This window comes from Rhinatrema bivittatum, chromosome 2 (assembly GCF_901001135.1).
Source record: "Rhinatrema bivittatum chromosome 2, aRhiBiv1.1, whole genome shotgun sequence".
NCBI lineage: Eukaryota > Metazoa > Chordata > Amphibia > Gymnophiona > Rhinatrematidae > Rhinatrema > Rhinatrema bivittatum.
Window position 1 is genome coordinate 332,729,691 of NC_042616.1, and position 17,595 is coordinate 332,747,285.

The 17,595-nt window shown below is 42.3% G+C and overlaps 1 protein-coding gene across 6 annotated transcripts in view; it reads left to right on the forward strand.

Annotated features, from left to right (window-relative positions):
- Positions 1-17,595, forward strand: part of PDE1C (phosphodiesterase 1C) — a 1,569,255-nt gene that overhangs the window by 1,235,040 nt on the left and 316,620 nt on the right. For all 6 annotated transcript variants that reach the window (XM_029589797.1, XM_029589798.1, XM_029589801.1 and 3 more), the window contains one exon: positions 4,999-5,127. In XM_029589797.1, the coding sequence (XP_029445657.1) occupies positions 4,999-5,127 (129 nt within the window). The remainder of the gene's footprint in view (positions 1-4,998; positions 5,128-17,595) is intronic.

Sequence of the window (17,595 nt, forward strand, 5' to 3'; positions counted from 1 at the left end):
TAGGAAAAAATAACCTATGCTGTAGCTACACGATGTTAGATTCCATTTTAGGAGTTACCACCCAGGAAAAAGATCTGGGTGTCATAATTGATATTACATTGGAATTGTTGGCTCAGTGTGCTGTGGTGGTCAAAAAAGCAAACAGAATGTTAGGAATTATTAGGACGGGAATGGCAAATAAAACGGAGGATGTCATAATGCCTCTTTATCTCTCAATGGTTAGACCGCATCTTGAATACTATGTGCAACTCTGGTCGCCGCATCTCAAAAAAGATATAGCTGCACTGGACTTAAGAACATAAGAATTGCCATACTGGGTCAGACCAAGGGTCCATCAAGCCCAGTATCCTGTTTATAACAGTGGCAAATCCAAGCCACAAGTACATGGTAAGTACCCAAACATTAAATAAATATCAAGCTACTATTTCTCAATAATTAATAGCAGTTTATCTAAGCCTTTTTTAAACCCAACACTAACTGCTGTAACCACATCCTCTGGCAATGAATTCCAGAGCTTAACTATGCGCTGAGTGAAAAATAATTTTCTTCGATTTGTTTTAAATGAGCTACTTGCTAATTTTATGGAGTTCCCCCTAGTCCTTCTATTATCTGAGAGAGTAAATAACCAATTTACATTAACTTGTTCAAGTCCTTTCGTGACTTTGTAGACCTCTATCAATTTTTGCTTGCATTTTCAATAGAATTTTGAAGAAAGTACAGAGAAGGGTGACCAAAATCATACAGGGCATTAAACATCTCCCATATGAAGAAAGTCTAAAGAGGACAGGGCTGTTCAGATTGGAGAAGAGACAGCTGAGGGGGGATATGATAGAGGTCTACAAAATCATGAAAGGACTTGATGGTAAATGTGAAACGGTTATTTACTCTTTCAGATAATACAAGGACTAGGAGGCACTCCATTAGCAAGTAGAACATCTAAAAAAAATTGGAGAAAATTCTTTTTCACTCGGTGCACATTAAGGTCTGGAATTCATTGCCAGAGGCTGTGGTTAAGGAAGCTAGTGTAGCTGGGTTTAAAAAAAATTGGATACTTTCCTGAAGGAAAATTCCATACAGTGCTATTAATCAGTAGAGAATAACCACTGTTTGTTGCCAGCATTAGTAGCATGGGATCTATTTAATGTTTGGGTGCTTGCCAGGTACTTGTGACTTGGAATGGCCACTGTTTGAGACAGGATACTGAGCTTGATGGACCCTTGGTCTGATTCAGTATGGAATATCTCATGTTCTTATATGTTCTTATAGTTAGTTTGATTTTTGCCCCCTAAATGTGTTTGTGACTGTCAGCTACTCCTTGACATTTCATCATTGCTTCTAGATAGTTAATGTCATCTAATGCTAATATTTTATACCAAAGGAGCTGACCCTTTCACTGTGACCTAATACTCCCATCATTTGCATAGTTTCTAATATAATACAGAATATCTCATAGTCTATGTGATTAAACTACTGATGATATGACTCAAACCTTATTTGGATAAACCTATAAACATTTTGTTAATACTATTAACCTAGTAACTAGAGTTTTTATAAAGGGTCCACACTGATCTATCACAGGTCATTTAATTTACTAAACTCTTTTTTTGTTGTGTTGAGAAGATATAATCATTACATTTTGAACACATTTTGAAGTCTGACAGAGCTACTCAGATTACTAGAATTATTTATCAGAGCTATAATTTTTGCTTACATTTTCAATAGAATTTTGTCAGACATTCAGTTTGTTTATTTCTGCTATAAAAATCTCAAGTCAAAGAGATTTCATTTGTCAAGAATTTATAAATCTGTCCATATTAACATCTATTTCACTGTTTTAGAAACTATTTCTTCTAGTTGTTTTTTAACTCACTTCCTTGAGGCTCAACATGTCTCTAGCCACTGAAGGCATTGCATAATGTTTTCTAAATGCATTATTTGCTGCTTGTTTTAAAAAGGGCCCAGAAGAATTTGCGGACTCCAATCAGATTCTGATAAGAGATGCTTCCTGTCAAATCCTTTCCCTTGGGCTAAAAATACGAACTGAAAATACCCTCTTCATATCTACTGTACTCATCATCATGAAACATAAAGGCATCCGGGCTTCACCATTAAGACAAAAGATCTAAGAATCTGTCAGTCTGGGGCTAGCTTGGTAGTTTGGTGGTAGTGCACTGCCATGCAGAGAGAGCTGGGTTCAGTCCCTGACTCATGTCTTCCACTCCATTAGTCAACTGGGATGGGGAGATGCTGCAGAATTAACATTCAGGAAGCAGGGGAGAAAGCCATAACCATGAGTGACACCTAGAGACCAGGTTCTGACTGTAAGGTTCCGACTGTAAGGTTCTGACTGTAAGGTTCCGACTGTAAGGTTCTGAACAGAGTTCCCGTACATGCTCCCCCTCCCCCCCCAGTCCAGGACTGATGCTTCAACAACAAGACTAAAGGAAGCTGGGAGGAGATACAAAGTAAGGAGCAAGATCTGCAGGTAATTGTAATACAAGCTGGTAGTGACAGTACCACTTCTCTTTCCGACTTACGGGTCGATCCTGTAAGGCCGCGGTAATAACAGTGCGGCAGTGTCAGGCGCACCCTTCCTCCCCGCACACACAGTTCTCTTCACTAACTCCCCGATACTCTCCTCTAATCGCATGCAAATGCATGCCGCGGCTTTAAAGCGGTAGGGAAGGGTTATGCCCGCGTAACCCATTTTACTGTATAGGCGCTTAATACAGCGCCTATACAGTAACCAGGGTGCGCTGGTACCTGTCATTTCAAATGTCATTTCAAATGACATTTGAAATGACAGGCACCATGAAGTGAAAAAAAAAATACCAAAATATGTAAAAACCTGAGTGTTCAAAAAAAAATAAAATTTAAATACCTGTCGGAGGGCCGCGTGGGTCCAGGCGGCTGGCGGGCGGCGGCGGGAGCCGGGTGGTTGCGTGTTTAATCTAGGCCGCGGGCGGGTGGGCGCCTGTTTCAGGCGGCGGCGGCGGGGGCGGGTGGACACGTGTTAGTTCGAGACGGCCGGCGGGCTGGAAGCTCAAAAGGAGCAGGAGGAAAGTGGTCAAAAGAAAAAAAAGAATCTTTCAGTTTGTGCTGTATTGACCTTTTTGATGTAAAAATTAGGAAAGGTTTGTACTCAAATTGTGCCTGAACTTCAGTTAAAGTTAGGCGTAGTCTTCTAATAACAATATAGCTTAACCCATTATGTCCCAATGTCCTATTTAGAGGATAGCTTCTTAAAATATTTGGGACATAATGGGTATAGTATTTAGAATTTATTGTCCGCACATATCATAAATAATAGTTCATGGCAGATTGCAAACATTAAATACATACATAATAATAGTAGACAAATAAGTGGATAAATATAAAATAACTAAAAACTAAACACAAAGGGGCAACGTTCACTAAGCCACATAATGCCTTCATCCTTTTTTCCCTGCTATTTCTGTGGCTGGAGTTATCTGAAATGTCACGCACATATTTGAAAAAGCATAGATTACTCCTTGACCTAAACATGCCTCTTGGAACACCTATTTAAAAGCAAGTAATAAAGCTTTGAGGTCAATAATCAGCAGTGTGAGGAGCAGAAATGTGCCCAGGTAACTGTAGGCAAGATAAGATTGCTGCTTGTTACGCCCGTCGGTCGCAGACGGCTGCAACCACTTCTGCTCACCTCTTTCTTCACCTCCCTAACTCCACGGGGTAGATTGGCAGCATCTGCTAGCTACCTACGACCTGCCTACCACTTCCAGGCCTCCCGGGTCAGCATGGACGCCGCTGACCGCCATCTTGCCATTTGACATCTCTATAAATTCCTTCTCAAAGCAATGATATGCCAAAAGACCTTTCTCCTCCTCTCTCATTCTTTACCCATTTATGGTGTGTTTATTTATTGTTCCCTAAAAAAGTGTTTGAACAACATTTCAGTTTCAGACTTGTTGCATTTAAACTTCTAACAGCATGTGTTTCTAAAATCGAGGAAGAATGTAATCTATCAATCTACAGAAAAAGAGAGATGAACTGAATGTAACTGAATGATGTTATCTGAAAAGTATTGACCTATATGCTCAAAATATCATTGACAGTGGGATTGCAATACATTACTGAGAAACTGTAGGCTATAGACATTATTGTCCAGAGAGTTGACTTTTTTAGATACAAATGGACAGAGTTTACTGTAATAAGCCTGACACGCTAATGTGTCCAATCCATATACTGTTTTTCATATCTCTTGAAAGCTGGTCATATTGCAGTGTTGTTTAATGGATTTAAATTGTTATTTATGGTATCATATAGCCCAAGAAGGCAAAACAACTATTAAAAAGCCACACTTGAATTGAATAATTCTGCTGGATTAAGTTTTGGTATTTTCCCCCTTTGAACTCCTCCTTCCAAGATTGCCTGCCCAGATAGCTCTGGAGAACAATTTCTGATCTGGAGATGAAGGGGTGTGACCTTTGCAGCATATCCTTAGTACTTACTACTTGTTATTGGGTAGAGGTTGTCATAATAGTGGCTGTCATCTTTCTCCCCTCCCCAGGCCTGTCAACATCATGTCAAGGTCCAACTGGCCCCAGTAGGCAGAGGATCAGAACTCAGATAGCCTGGGTAACATTTTTATTTTAAAGAAATTAGAATTCTGTTTCTCTTCAGGTCAGAGAGTTAGGGCATTTGTGAGCCATAAAAGGTCAAGGATTAGTTATGAAAATCCTTCACCTCTTGAGTAAAAGGTGAGAATAAACTCTACATGCAGTGGACGATCATTATAATATATTCTGAGAAAGTTTTACTTTCTAAAGTATCTTCCTGCAATATATGTGTAAACCTAGATTTCACTTTTCCAAATCCTGGCAGAATTGATTGCCTATATCTCTTCTTCTCAATAAATTAAGTTGTACTTGGGTAATAAATATTGTACAGTTTCTCTATAAAGAACTTTGCATAGAACATACATGTAGTTACTACTATATTATGTTAATTTTCTTGTAGGTCAGATTCAGCCATTCTTTACAATGACAGATCAGTGCTTGAAAATCACCATGTAAGTGCAGCGTATCGCCTTCTACAGGATGATGAGGAGATGAACATTTTGTATAACTTCTCTAAGGACGACTGGAGGTGAGAAATAAACTGACATTTTCAGAGTTGCTCTTAGTAAAAACAAGATCTGCTGCCAAGGCAGGTCAACAAAAAATGAAAATAAAAAGTAGATTGGCTATATTACAGAGAACATTACTGAATGTCATGTTTGGTTGTAAAAAAAACATAAGGGTAGATTTTCAGAACAATCTCCCTGCCTAACAATGGAGTTGGTTGGCTAGATACATTTTAAAAATGGATAAATATTAAAGATGTGCAGCAAAACATTTTAACTTTTTAAATCTGTTTTGTTTTGGGGATTTTGTTTTTTTTGTTGTTGCCAAGGGGAAAGGACAGGTTCTAGTCCTAATTACCTAGTATTTTTAAACATTCTTTAGCTTTATAAAAGTATAAAACCTAACCAACTAATGTGTTAACTTGCTTGAATTTCATTGTCTTGGCAAACTAACAGGGGCCTCTCTAGCAAGGCAAATAGGGCTAGTACATGTCCTAGGCAATGAGCAGTTGGTGATTAGCAAGAGATGGGAAGAGTTTGCTATTGCATCTCATGCTGGAGTGGTTTTTTTTTCATTGTATTTAGTTTTACTGCGCACTAATCAAAATAAAATGAAAAATGATAGCACATCTGGGGGGCATGCTCTTACTTTCCCTTTATACAAGCAGCCTTTCCCTTTTAAAATTAGCCCAGGAACATGTGTAACCCCTACATATTTGTGCCAGTCTTTTATGCTGGATATTTCTCCTTTGAAAATAACGCACATAGGAGTAGATTTTTAAAAAATACGCGCTCGCATCCGGAACCCCCGCTGAACGACCTCCTGCAGTCGATCTCCTGCCGGCGCCATTTTCCGTACGGAAAACGATTCGCGGCAGGAAATCGCTCCCGGACCCCCGCTGGACCCCCAGGAACTTTTGGCCAGCTTGGGGGGGGGGCCTCCTGACCCCCACAAGACTTGCCAAAAGTCCAGCGGGGGTCCGGAACGACCTCCTGCAGTCGAATCGTGTTGGTCTATGGCCGCCGCCATTTTGCGCCGCCATTTTGGAAAATGGCGCCGGCTGAAGACAACACGATTCAATTGAGGGGGCCGTTCCGGACCGCCGCCGTTCCAGACCGCCGCTGGATCCCCAGGTAATTTAAAGCATTTGGGGGGGGGTTCGGGAGGGTGGGGGATTTAATTTAAAGGGTCGGGGGTGGGTTTTAGGGGGTTTTAGTGTGCCGGTTTTCCTGCCCTCCCCCTTTCCCCGATTTACGATTTTTTGACGATAAATCGGGGGAATTGGTATTGTATCGTGGCCCTAATGATTTTTGACGATTTAAAATATATCGGACGATATTTTAAATCGTCAAAAAACGATTCACATCCCTAAAGATAGCTCCATTGAAGAAAAGTAGCTTGAAAACCAAAGCTTCTTTTATTTTCTACCTTTCATGGCCTATTTTCTGCTTCACGCGAAAAATACTTCATTTTGAAGTAGGCCACCTCTAGGTTCAGGAAACTGAACGTATGTCTTAGACACTGGTCAGCTCTTCCAGGTTTGTGATATCAGTTGTCTGTTTGTTGAAGTAAACCTTTAAAGTAGTGTTTTCTAACCTTTTCAAGCACAAGGCACCTCTATTAATAAAAATTTGTGGCACACCAACCTCCACAGGGCAGGTAGTGTAGAGGCTAATATGGTCAGAAAAAGACCTAGAAGTACTGAAAGCCCTACCAGTCTCTTGTCTAAACTTGAAAACAAAGGAAACGGAGAGCAGAGACCCACATGAACTTGTGATTTTGGAACAGTTCTTTGGCTGCTGGAGCTCTTCTATTGCAGTTGCTCCCAACAGTCAGTGTGAGTCACATCCAGTGCTCAATGCACACTCTCCCTAGGGATAAGCAAGGGAAAAATATTCATTTTCATTTTCGGGAGTTTTCTTTCCCACGAATTTCGGTTCATGGATTGCTTGATCGTTTTAATTTGTGAGAAAAAATGAATTGAGCAATAACCTCCCCTCCCCCCCCCCCCCGAAAAATGGTCAAAAAACATGGGTGCTCACCCACCCAGAAAAATGCCAGGGTCAGGATCCCCCCATCCCCCCTTACCCATTCCAGAGAAGATCCACCGGCAAGGCCTAGGCCAAGGCCGAAGCTTTGGCTTTGCATAGGCCAAGGAACAGCAACCTTTTGCGCCCACAGCCTGTGCAAGGCCGACCCCTTGACCGAACTCAGGCCCAATACTGGGGCCTAGCCCAGAGACTTGGTCCCAGTGCTGGGGCCTTGGCCTAAGCCAGAGCCTGTAAATAGGCCCAATGCCACTACCCAGCCTGGAGGTTGGGTTTCGATGCTGTGGCCTTGGCCCTGATTCAGGCCTGACACCACAACCTGACCCGGAGGCCAAGTCCTGATGCCTGGGCCTCAGCCAAGGCCAGAGCCCAGACCAAGGCCCAATACTGCGACTCGACACCAGAGCCCTGGCCTGGACTGAAGCTGACGCCACAACCCAACCCAGAGGCCAGATCCCAATGCCTAGGCCTCGAACTAGGCTGGAACCTGGACCCAGGCCCGACAACACAACTCGGTCCGAAGTTCGAGTCCCGATGCCGGAGCCTCGACATGAAGGCCAGATCCTGATGCCTGGGCCTTGGCCTAGGCTGGAGCCCTGACCCAGGCTAGATGTTGCAATCTGGACTGGAGGCCAGGTCTTGATGCTGGGGCCTAGGCCCGGACTTAGGCCTGATGCCAGGGCCTGGCCTGGAGGCCAGGTCCCAACACCTGGGCCTTCGCCTCGTGTCAAGCCCAGGCCTGGAGCCCAAGCCTCGCACTGCTCCCTCATCATCCTTGCTGTACATCAAAATGGCGCCTTCCAGTTAGATGAATGCGCTGGAGTTAACTCTGGTGCAACCCCAGCAGACTGCATCAGAAGAATGAAGAGGACGACAAGGGAGCAGTGCGAAGCCTGTGCTCCAGGACTAGGCCTGACCTGAGGCAGAGGCCCAGGCATCAGGACCTGGACTCAAGGCCAGGCCTCGGTGTCAGGTCTAGGTCTGGGCCTAGGACCAGGCATTGGGCCTGGTTCCGGGACAAGGCACTGGCATTGGTACCTGGCCCGCTGACCAGGTTGCAGTGTCGGGCCTGGGTCTGGGCTCTGGCCTAGGCCCAGACTTTGGGATCTGAGGCCCTACCTTGCCATTGGATACCCCCGATGGATCAGGTAAGAGACTTCAGCAATGCGCTTGGGCGTAGGCTGTGTCCCCTACTTTGGGCCTCGGTCTATGCCCTTGGCGAGGCCCCGGCTTTGGGCCTAGGCCTAAACCAAGGTGCCGGTGTTGCGCTAGGGCATAGATATTTGCCCCAAGTTTGGGCCTCGGCCTACGCTTTCAGCGAGGCCCTGTCTTCATACCTAGGCTTAGGCCCGATGCATTAATTTCAAACAAATGCAACAAATAAGGTTAGTTTATTTTGGGGAGTCTCTGATTCATTTTGCCCCCCCCCCCCCCCCCCCCCCGAATGAAATGAGTTGCCCTTATCACATTTTTTAAATGTGTTTGAAACAAATGTACATCCCTACCCTGCAGCACTAAATCTGGGGATAGGACAGAGGCTAGAAGTACTCAAAGGAGAAAGCTCAGGATGGGGGAAGATGAAAAAGAGCTGTGTTCACTATGTGCAGCACAAAGCGGGATCCAGCTATTCATGCGCTGCATACTACCCATTACCATCTAGGGCTCATGCTGTAGCTAGGAAGAAAAGACATGCCGATTATACATGTTCTCAGAAACAAGCTCCTATATATTTAAGAGCCACAGGTGGTGTCTCTTGTAACTGTGGGGTATTGAGAGCAGAGCCCAGGTGCTGGTCTGGATCTGAGCATCAGGCAGTGGTGACTTTTCCGTATCACACCTGATCAGGTCTGAAGGCACCATAGAGTGCAGTTGTACTCTGTCTGAGAAATACTGCTTTAAAGTGTCTATGTAATATTTCCAACTGCCTTGAGATTGCAGACCATAAATGAGTTGGGAATAGATAACTTGTTTAGAGAGTTGGCAGCTGAATATATATAAACACCAATTGAGACACTCCAAATTATAAGTTTATCTATGACTTTCTAGTTCTCTTGTTTTGATTCAGTTTTCAATGTTTTCTTTAATTGTTTTCAAACTATACCATCACAATATTAAATCTCACAAGAAAAGTTATCACCATAGATATACTACAACAGTTCAAAAGAAGAAAGACAGAAAATCACAAGCAGCAACATCCAGCTGTCTTAATAAAGCCCACCATAGTTGGGATGGCTTCAAGTGTAAGAACAAATTATATTATAATTACATAAAGTAAAGCGAGCATTTTCAAGCTATATGGAAACCAAAATAAGTCTGGAAAGCAACCCACAACTGTATATGTATTCCACAGAATGGGGAGGTCAATAAGAAATGCCGTTTGCAAGAGTAAACTTGGTTTTACCCATGGAAAAGAGCTGTTTGATTATTGGCCACCCTCTACAAAAAGTAAAAGTACGTACATATGTCAGCAGCGCAGTAACTTTTACCCACATTGCTTTGTAGGCATTTCTGAGACGGGATTATGTTTGGATTTTAAAAAGTACCCGCGCTAAAAGCAGGTGCAAATTTGTGGGGGCAATGTTCAAAGCAAAGGTACCCGTGTAGTTTTCTTTTGCTTATTGTGGCAAAGCCCGTAGATAAAATCTGTTCGTGGTGCGTGGCAGACCGGGGGTACTTTGATTCTTTAAGTCTAAGATTCCAGTAAGCTAATTGATCTAGGCGTGCTTGCGGGCAGGGTAGGAGGCAGAATTTTCTAACAGACTGTGCAGTTGCAAACTCCGCAAGCACCGATAGCATGTGAACTTTCCTTAAATTTTCCATGAGAAATTACCTGCATTGTTTCTCTTCAAAAATTAGCTCATGCTAAGTATGGGGCCGATGCAATACAGTGCGCTCAGCCGAGCGCACTGTTTAACCCTCAGTTAGACACGGGTTGCATATGCACTACCTAATCCCCTATACAACATTCGGTGAAACTAATAGCGTCATCACATGCAAATGTTGATGAGGCTATTAGCAATCACCCGCAATGCAAAAAAACCCAAAAAACCAACAATGTGCGTCTAAGATGCACATTTTTATGCTCAAAAATTAATGCCTGCTGAGAGCAGGCATTAATTGCTGTTGTAATGAAAAAGACACATCAGGCAGGATTCGTGGTGAAGCGTGTCCCCGGGAAGGTCACCTCTCCTCCTCCTTCCCCGGGGCTCCTTTTTATTGTACATAATCCCATAGCATTGCATGCATGCAGATTTGTCATAACATCATTGGGTCCTTGCAAATACATACATCATTCATTGCTGTCACAGCGTCAAACCATAAATGTCCTTTCCTGGCCTTTATGCTGACTACGCGTAAGCTGGCAGGCCAGGAGGGGAAAAGTTCATAAATGGACATTGAGACAGTTTAAGATGTGTTGAACTAGCTGACTAAGTGTAAGAGGAAGTAGGCACAAAGCAGTTTCGGTTCGCTACAGTTTGAGATCTATTCCTGGGGCAGGCCTGTCTGGAGCAGATTGTTTATGAGACAGATTTCCTCTCTCAGTTAGGGGCAGGAGGAAGCTTGCACAATTCTACTGCCTCCAGTGTATGCCGGAGAAAGAGGGAAGTTAGTTAACCCCTGAGATACTCCTTCAAGGGCTAAGCTTACGATCCCACAAATTGCTGAGCACTCTCAAAAGTTGTACAGAAAAGAGGAAAATACTGCTTTTCTGTACAGCCTCCTACTTAATATCATTGCGATATTAAGTAAGAGGAGCAAAATCTTAAAACAAATACAAAAAAAAAGTTTAAAGAAAGTGCCAGCGGTCGGGTTCAGGAAACGGACGCTCAGTTAACAATTTTCCATGAGAAATTACCTGCATTGTTTCTCTTCAAAAATTAGCTCATGCTAAATATGGGCCTCATCACATGCAAATGCATGTTGATGAGACTATTAGCAATCACCCGCAATGCAAAAAAAAAAAAACAATGTGCGTCTAAAGATGCACATTTTTATGCTAAAAAATGAATGCCTGCTGAGAGCAGGCATTAATTGCTGAGCACGCTCAAACGTTATACAGAAAAGCGGAAAATACTGCTTTTCTGTACAGCCTCCTACTTAATATCATTGCGATATTCAGTAGGAGAAACAAAATCTTAAAACAAATTTTAAAAAAAGTTTAAACAAAGTGCCAGCGGTCGGGTTCAGGAAACGGACGCTCAGTTAACAAGCGTCCATTTCCTGAACCCCTGGCTGTGCACTGATTAGGAAAACGGACACTGATATCTTCGACGACCATTTTCTAAACCAGCGGACAGCCAATCGCTCACGGGGTTCCATTGTCAAGGAGGCGCTAGGAGTGTGAAAGCGACTCTAGCGCCTCCTTGACAATGCGACTCCTAATTTAAATATTGCATGGCGTCTCCAGGAGGGGTGCCTGGGGTGCATTAGGAAAGCGGACACTGAGTGTTCAGTGCCCACTTACAGTGCATTTTAATTGCATCAGCCCCTATGTCTATAAAAGGCATCCTCGTACTTTACACCCGCTATTTGTGCAAGTGTCTTGAGTACAAACTCCTCTTTGTAATGCGGCTAAAAGTGTGCATGCTATGAACCTCTACACAGCTTTGTAGCCACACCTGAGGAAGGTAAGTACCTTTTCAACATTTGCCTGCAAGGAATCCATTTCATTTACCACACTTTTCCTTTCAATTTCAAAACCATGAGAACATGCAGAGTCTAAAAAGATATATGTTTTTGGTATAATTAACCTGAAAGTACTGGGAAGAAATCTGGTACCAATAAAGAAAATAAAAAAATAACCAGATTTAATCTTCTTTACCAATAATGAAAATAAAATAAACTAGATCTGGTTTATTTTGTTATTTTCCTTATTGGTAAAGAAGATTAAATCTGGTTTATTTTGGTATATTTAATACAATATTTGTTTGTCTTGTCTCTCTGACATGATTAGATTTCAAGCTCTACTGAGAAAAAAACTGTCTCTTGCATCTATGTGTACAGTGGGTGTGTGTCTAGTATGTTAAAAATGATAAATTGTTATAGTATTAGTAACATTTACTGGGGTAGGTAGAGTAAGAGTGCAGTACCAATTTGTAACACTCTTAGACCCACCTCCAAAAATCTTTTACAACTGACCTGAATGCTTCTCGTAGTGACTGGATAGATCCACATTTTCTGATCTGGAAATAGTACATTCTTCATCTGGAAAAACAATTTAGGTATTTAGATCCCATCTGGTACTAATAGAAAAGACAACAGCAATGTGACTTTCCTCAACATATTTTTTTCTTCTGAAGCCTCCAGATACTGTATCAAACATACAGCATCTCCTTTTCTAGAGAGTTTAACTCATGAGATTCCATGAGGTTTTATCCTTAAGCTTAATAAGAAGCAAGTAACAAGCATTGAAAATAGCTGACCATGTCTCTCTGGACTACTGCAAATCTCTTGTGGGTGCCATTTAAATAGCTTCAGTATTAATACATTTTTAATTGTGTGAAAGTTTGCAATCCTGAGAATTTTTTTTTTACATTAATGATATTTTCAGATTTTTTTTTATTTCCACTGAAGGGTACTTTTATCATTAACTGTTGAATGATGATAGTTTTCTTGTAATTCTTAAATGTTAATCAATTGAGCTGTATTATCTTGTGCATGGCCAGAAATTCTGGATTCTAGGAACTTAACTGAAAAACTCAAGTTATTCACATGAGAAGAAACTGGTATTTCTATTTTAAAAACAGCTTTCTATGCCTCCTCCTAGGTCCACAGTAGAGTCCTCAGAATACTTCTTTACTTGATTGCTTGCTGTGAACCACAGTGGCACCATTTTCCACTGTTTCCACTCCAGGCACAGAGACCGCTAATCCATACCCTAATCTGTACACAAAAGAACCTGTACCAATTGTGTCTACTGCTGATGATTCATCCTCCATCAAAGGAGTTCAAGCAGCTCCAATGAATTCCCTAGGAGATACATCTAGTCTATCACCCACTGTAGCAACAAGAGAATTGGACAAGTCATTGCCAGAGAAACCTGAACTGGAGACATCAGCAAAGAATCCTACATTTCTACTCCACATGGAATCTTCATCCTAACTGATGAGGGTGCCATGTCCTGACTCCAATAAAACAAAATGGAAGATGGTCAAGTGTAGCTACAGGCAAACAAAAACGGAGCAAGACCATTTGACTTGGAAAGGAAATTCTTCATTAATGACAATTAAGTCCAAATTAAAAGGAAGAATGTCCGACTCTCGCCGAGTTTTAACTGGTCGGCTGCATCAGGGGCTTAGTTGTCCTGATAAAGTGTTAAAGGGTGTAAAGATTCACATGTATATCAAGATGGCATTATTGAAAGTGGCATACAAAATTATTGTCTCATTGAGCACTTTTCTCTTTTAACAGTTTCTTTAGAATACCGCAGTTCCTTATCCTTTCGTTCAAAGGCATGAGGATATACTGCCAGGCAAATATAGTTCTACCATAGGTGTTGGCATCCACGTATGGTCCAATATCCCAACAGTTTAAGCAAATGGGAGACATCAGGGTGGTAGACAGGTATCTTTCTCTTCCTTTTATACTTTCAAAAGATAATACATTTTTTTCTAAGAATAGCTGACATTAGGGTTGATTTCATAAGTGTAATTCCTGGGAGGAAAAACTTGATTTTGGCTCACAATCTCAGTTTTGGACCCCATTGCACAGTTCTCACAAACCAAGACGCCACTCTGAGGGTCCAGTATCCCCTGTGGGGGGACAGCTCAGCTTCAAGGCCCCTTTATGTTGTACTCCCAAACCCCTCTTTCAGTGTCTTGTAAACAGTTTTAATGATCTCCCAGCATAGGCAGTAGCAATAATCATGCTGAAGATTGTGTGGTTTCCAACTTAATTTTACTGACAGGTTGTTAAAGTGAATTGATAGTTCTTAATAGCTCAAATTGAAATAATAGCCAAATGATTCTTACAAAATTAATTTTAAATAAATTATGCAGAGTAGTTAAATCTCAAGAAGATTGTGATGAATTACAGGAGGACCTAGTGAGACTGGAAGATTGGGCTTCCAAATGGCAGATAAAGTTTAACATGGACAAGTGCAAACTGATGCTTATAGGGAAAAATAACCCTTGTTGTAGTTAGCTTCTATCTAAGGAGTTACCACCCAGGAAACAGATCTAGGCGTCATAGTGAGTAATACCTTGAAATCTTCAGCCCAGTGTGCTGTGGTGATCAAAATAGCAAACAGAATGTTAGGAATTATTAGGAAGGGAATGGAAAATAAAACAGAGAATGTCAAAATGCCTCTGCATCGCTAATGGTGAGACAGCACCTTGAATACTGTGTGCAATTCTGGTCACCCATGTCAAAAAGGATATAGCTGCACTGGTGCTAGTGCAGAGAAGGGCAACCAAAATGATATGGGGCATGGAATGGCTGCCCTAAGAGGAAATGCTAAAGAAGTTAGCGCTGTTCAGTTTGGAGAAGAGATGACTGAGGGGGAGATACAATAGAAGTCTACAAAATCATGAAAGGACTTGAACAAGTTAATGTAAATTGGTTATTTACTCTCTCAGATAATAGAAGGACTAGGGGGCACTCCATGAAGTTTGCAAGTAGCTCATTTAAAACAAATCAAAGAAATGTCTTTTTCACTCAGTGCATAGTTAAACTCTGGAATTCACTGCTAGAGGATGTGGTTACAGCAGTTAGTGTTACTGGTTTTAAAAAATGTTTGGATAAGTTCCTAGAGGTTAAATCCATAAACTGCTATTACGGTAATTAATAAGTAATACTAGCTTGTGATCTATCTAATGTTTGGATACTTGCCAGGAACATATGACTTGGATTGGACACTGTTGGAAATAGGATACTGGGCTTGATGGAACCTTGGTCTGACCCAGTATTTGCATTTCTCCAGCAATCAATTCTCCAATTATTTTAGCCAATTCCTTTAGTAATTTGACTCTTCTCCTCACTTTGTCAGTTAATCTCCAGATCCTTCTATGAGAATGGGAAGGAATTCTATCCCAGTTTGCTTCCAGGAATCACCAAACGTCCAAATTCTCATACCTTTACCATATTCCTCACTGGTCCATTCTCTCTTCTTTGTGCCACTTAATGGGCACCGCATCACTTCTCTCTCCACTGCTGATTCTCCTGGAGTCTATGAAGAAGAGGACCGGAAGGCTCATCTGTATACTGCTCCCAGCATCCTCCAGGAGAGGAATCCAGAGGAGTTCAGAGGTCACCACAAGTTATCCAGGGGTTCAGCTTCCAGAAGCCCTGCACCCTTTGCAGAAGATGAGGACTGGAAGGCTCATCTGCATACTGCTCCCAGCATCCCCCGGGAGAGGAGTCCAGAGGTCACCACAAGTGATCCAGGGATTGAATTCCACAGCCCCAGTTTCCAGAGGTCCTGCACCCTTTGCAGTAGAAGAGGACTGGAAGGCTCATCTGCATTCTTCTCCAAGCATCCCCCGGGAGAGGACTCCAGAGGTCACCACAAGTGATCCAGGAATTAAATTCCACAGCCCCAGCTTCCAGAGGCCCCACACCCTTTGCAGTAGAAGAGGACCGGAAGCACGCACTGTTAGGCACGCAAATCTCAAATCCTTCAATTATTTGAGTGAAAATCAATTTAATGTTTGGTTAAAGAGGATTGGTAAGTATAGCTTTGGGAAGTCTTTGGACTCCTAAAAGTTTGGAGAAAGGTGAAATAGTGGGATATATTCTTTAGAGTTTGTGTGTGTCTGAGGTAATAAGCAAGCCAGAGACAGTTAATTCTAGTGTCTGTCTTTCCCACCCACTCAAACCTTGATTTTTAGGCAAGATACACTTTCTCATTAAAAATCAATCAGGTTCTTATCTAAATCATATTATTGTACCAGCCCCAATTGAAAGTTTAATCATCCCCTTGTAGGACACTAGCTGATTAATTAGTAAATTCACCTGTAAATTTAAAGTACTCTAATTCCAACTCCCTTAGTAACCTAAACTTAACTAGGAACTCAATAAAATTAAGATGAAGGCAGCAGTCCAGTAGCAAGAGTGGGGCTTTCCAGTCTTTTGCATTGAGTGTCACATGAATGATTTTTTACCCGCCAGTGAGAGATTGTTTGTATGCACTTGGTGCAAATAGCTCCTGGCTCTTAGGGAACGAGTTCGATCTCTGGAGGCTAGAGTAGCAGACTTGGAGGAGCTGAGGCAGACAGAGAGGTACATAGATGAGAGCTTCAGGAGCATAGTAACCAAGTCCCAAATCCAGTCTGGCAGCCCCAGTGCTGCCTTGGATCAGAAAGGTCTCCTAGTAGGAGAACATCACCCTGGTGTAGCAGGAAGTGATCCTGAAGCAAGGACCTGCTCTCTAGGTGATGTATTGTCCTCTCACACTGAGGTCGTCTCCCAGGGCTCCTGCCAAGGAGGGAAGGGTTAGGCTGGCCATCATAGTTGGTGATTCAGTTATTAGAAATGTAGATAGCAGGGTGGCTGTTGGACATGAGGACTGCCTGGTAAATTGCCTGCCTGGTGCGAAGGTGGCAGACCTCATGTGTCACCTAGATAGTATTATAGATAGTGCTGGGGAGGAGCCAGCTTTCGTGGTACATGTGGGCACCAATGACATAGGAAAATGTGGGAGAGGTTCTGGAAGCCAAATTTAGGATTTTAGGGAGAAAGCTGAAATCCAGAATCTCCAGGGTGGCATTCTCTGAAATGCTTCCTGTTCCACGTGCAGGTCCCCAGAGGCAGGCAGAGCTCCAGGGTTGCAATGCATGGATGAGACGATCATGCAGGAAAGAGGGATTCAGTTTTGTAAGGAACTCAGAAAACTTTTGGGGAAGGGGGAGACTTTTCCGAAAGGATGGGCTCCACCTTAACCAGAATGGAACAAAGCTACTGGCACTAACTTTTAAAAAGGAGATAGAGCAGCTTTAAAACTAGAACAAGGGGGAAAGCCGACAGACACTCAGCAGTGCATGGTTCGGAGAAATGTATCCTTGAAGGATACTAATGAAACAGGAGAGTTAGGGCATCCAAACAGAGAGGTCCCAATAAAAGCAAACGTAGTCCATGTGCCTATATGTAAAAAATCACCTGAGCTAAAGATTTCCAAATTATCCCTATCAATTGAAAAGCAGGTTGTTAATACAAATAAAAAACACACTTTGAAATGTCTGTGAGGGAGTCGGATGGACCATTACATGATTGAGGGGTTAGAGGGGCTCTTAGGGGAAGATAAGGCCATTACAGAAAAACTATATGAATTATTTGCTTCCGTGTTTATTAATGAGGATGTTGAGGAGCTACCAGTGCTGGAGATGGTTTTCAAGGGTGATGATTCAGATGAACTGAACCAAATCACTGTGAACCTGGAAGATGTAGTAGGCCAGATTGACATACTAAAGTGTAGCAAATCACCTGGACCAGATGGCATGCATCCT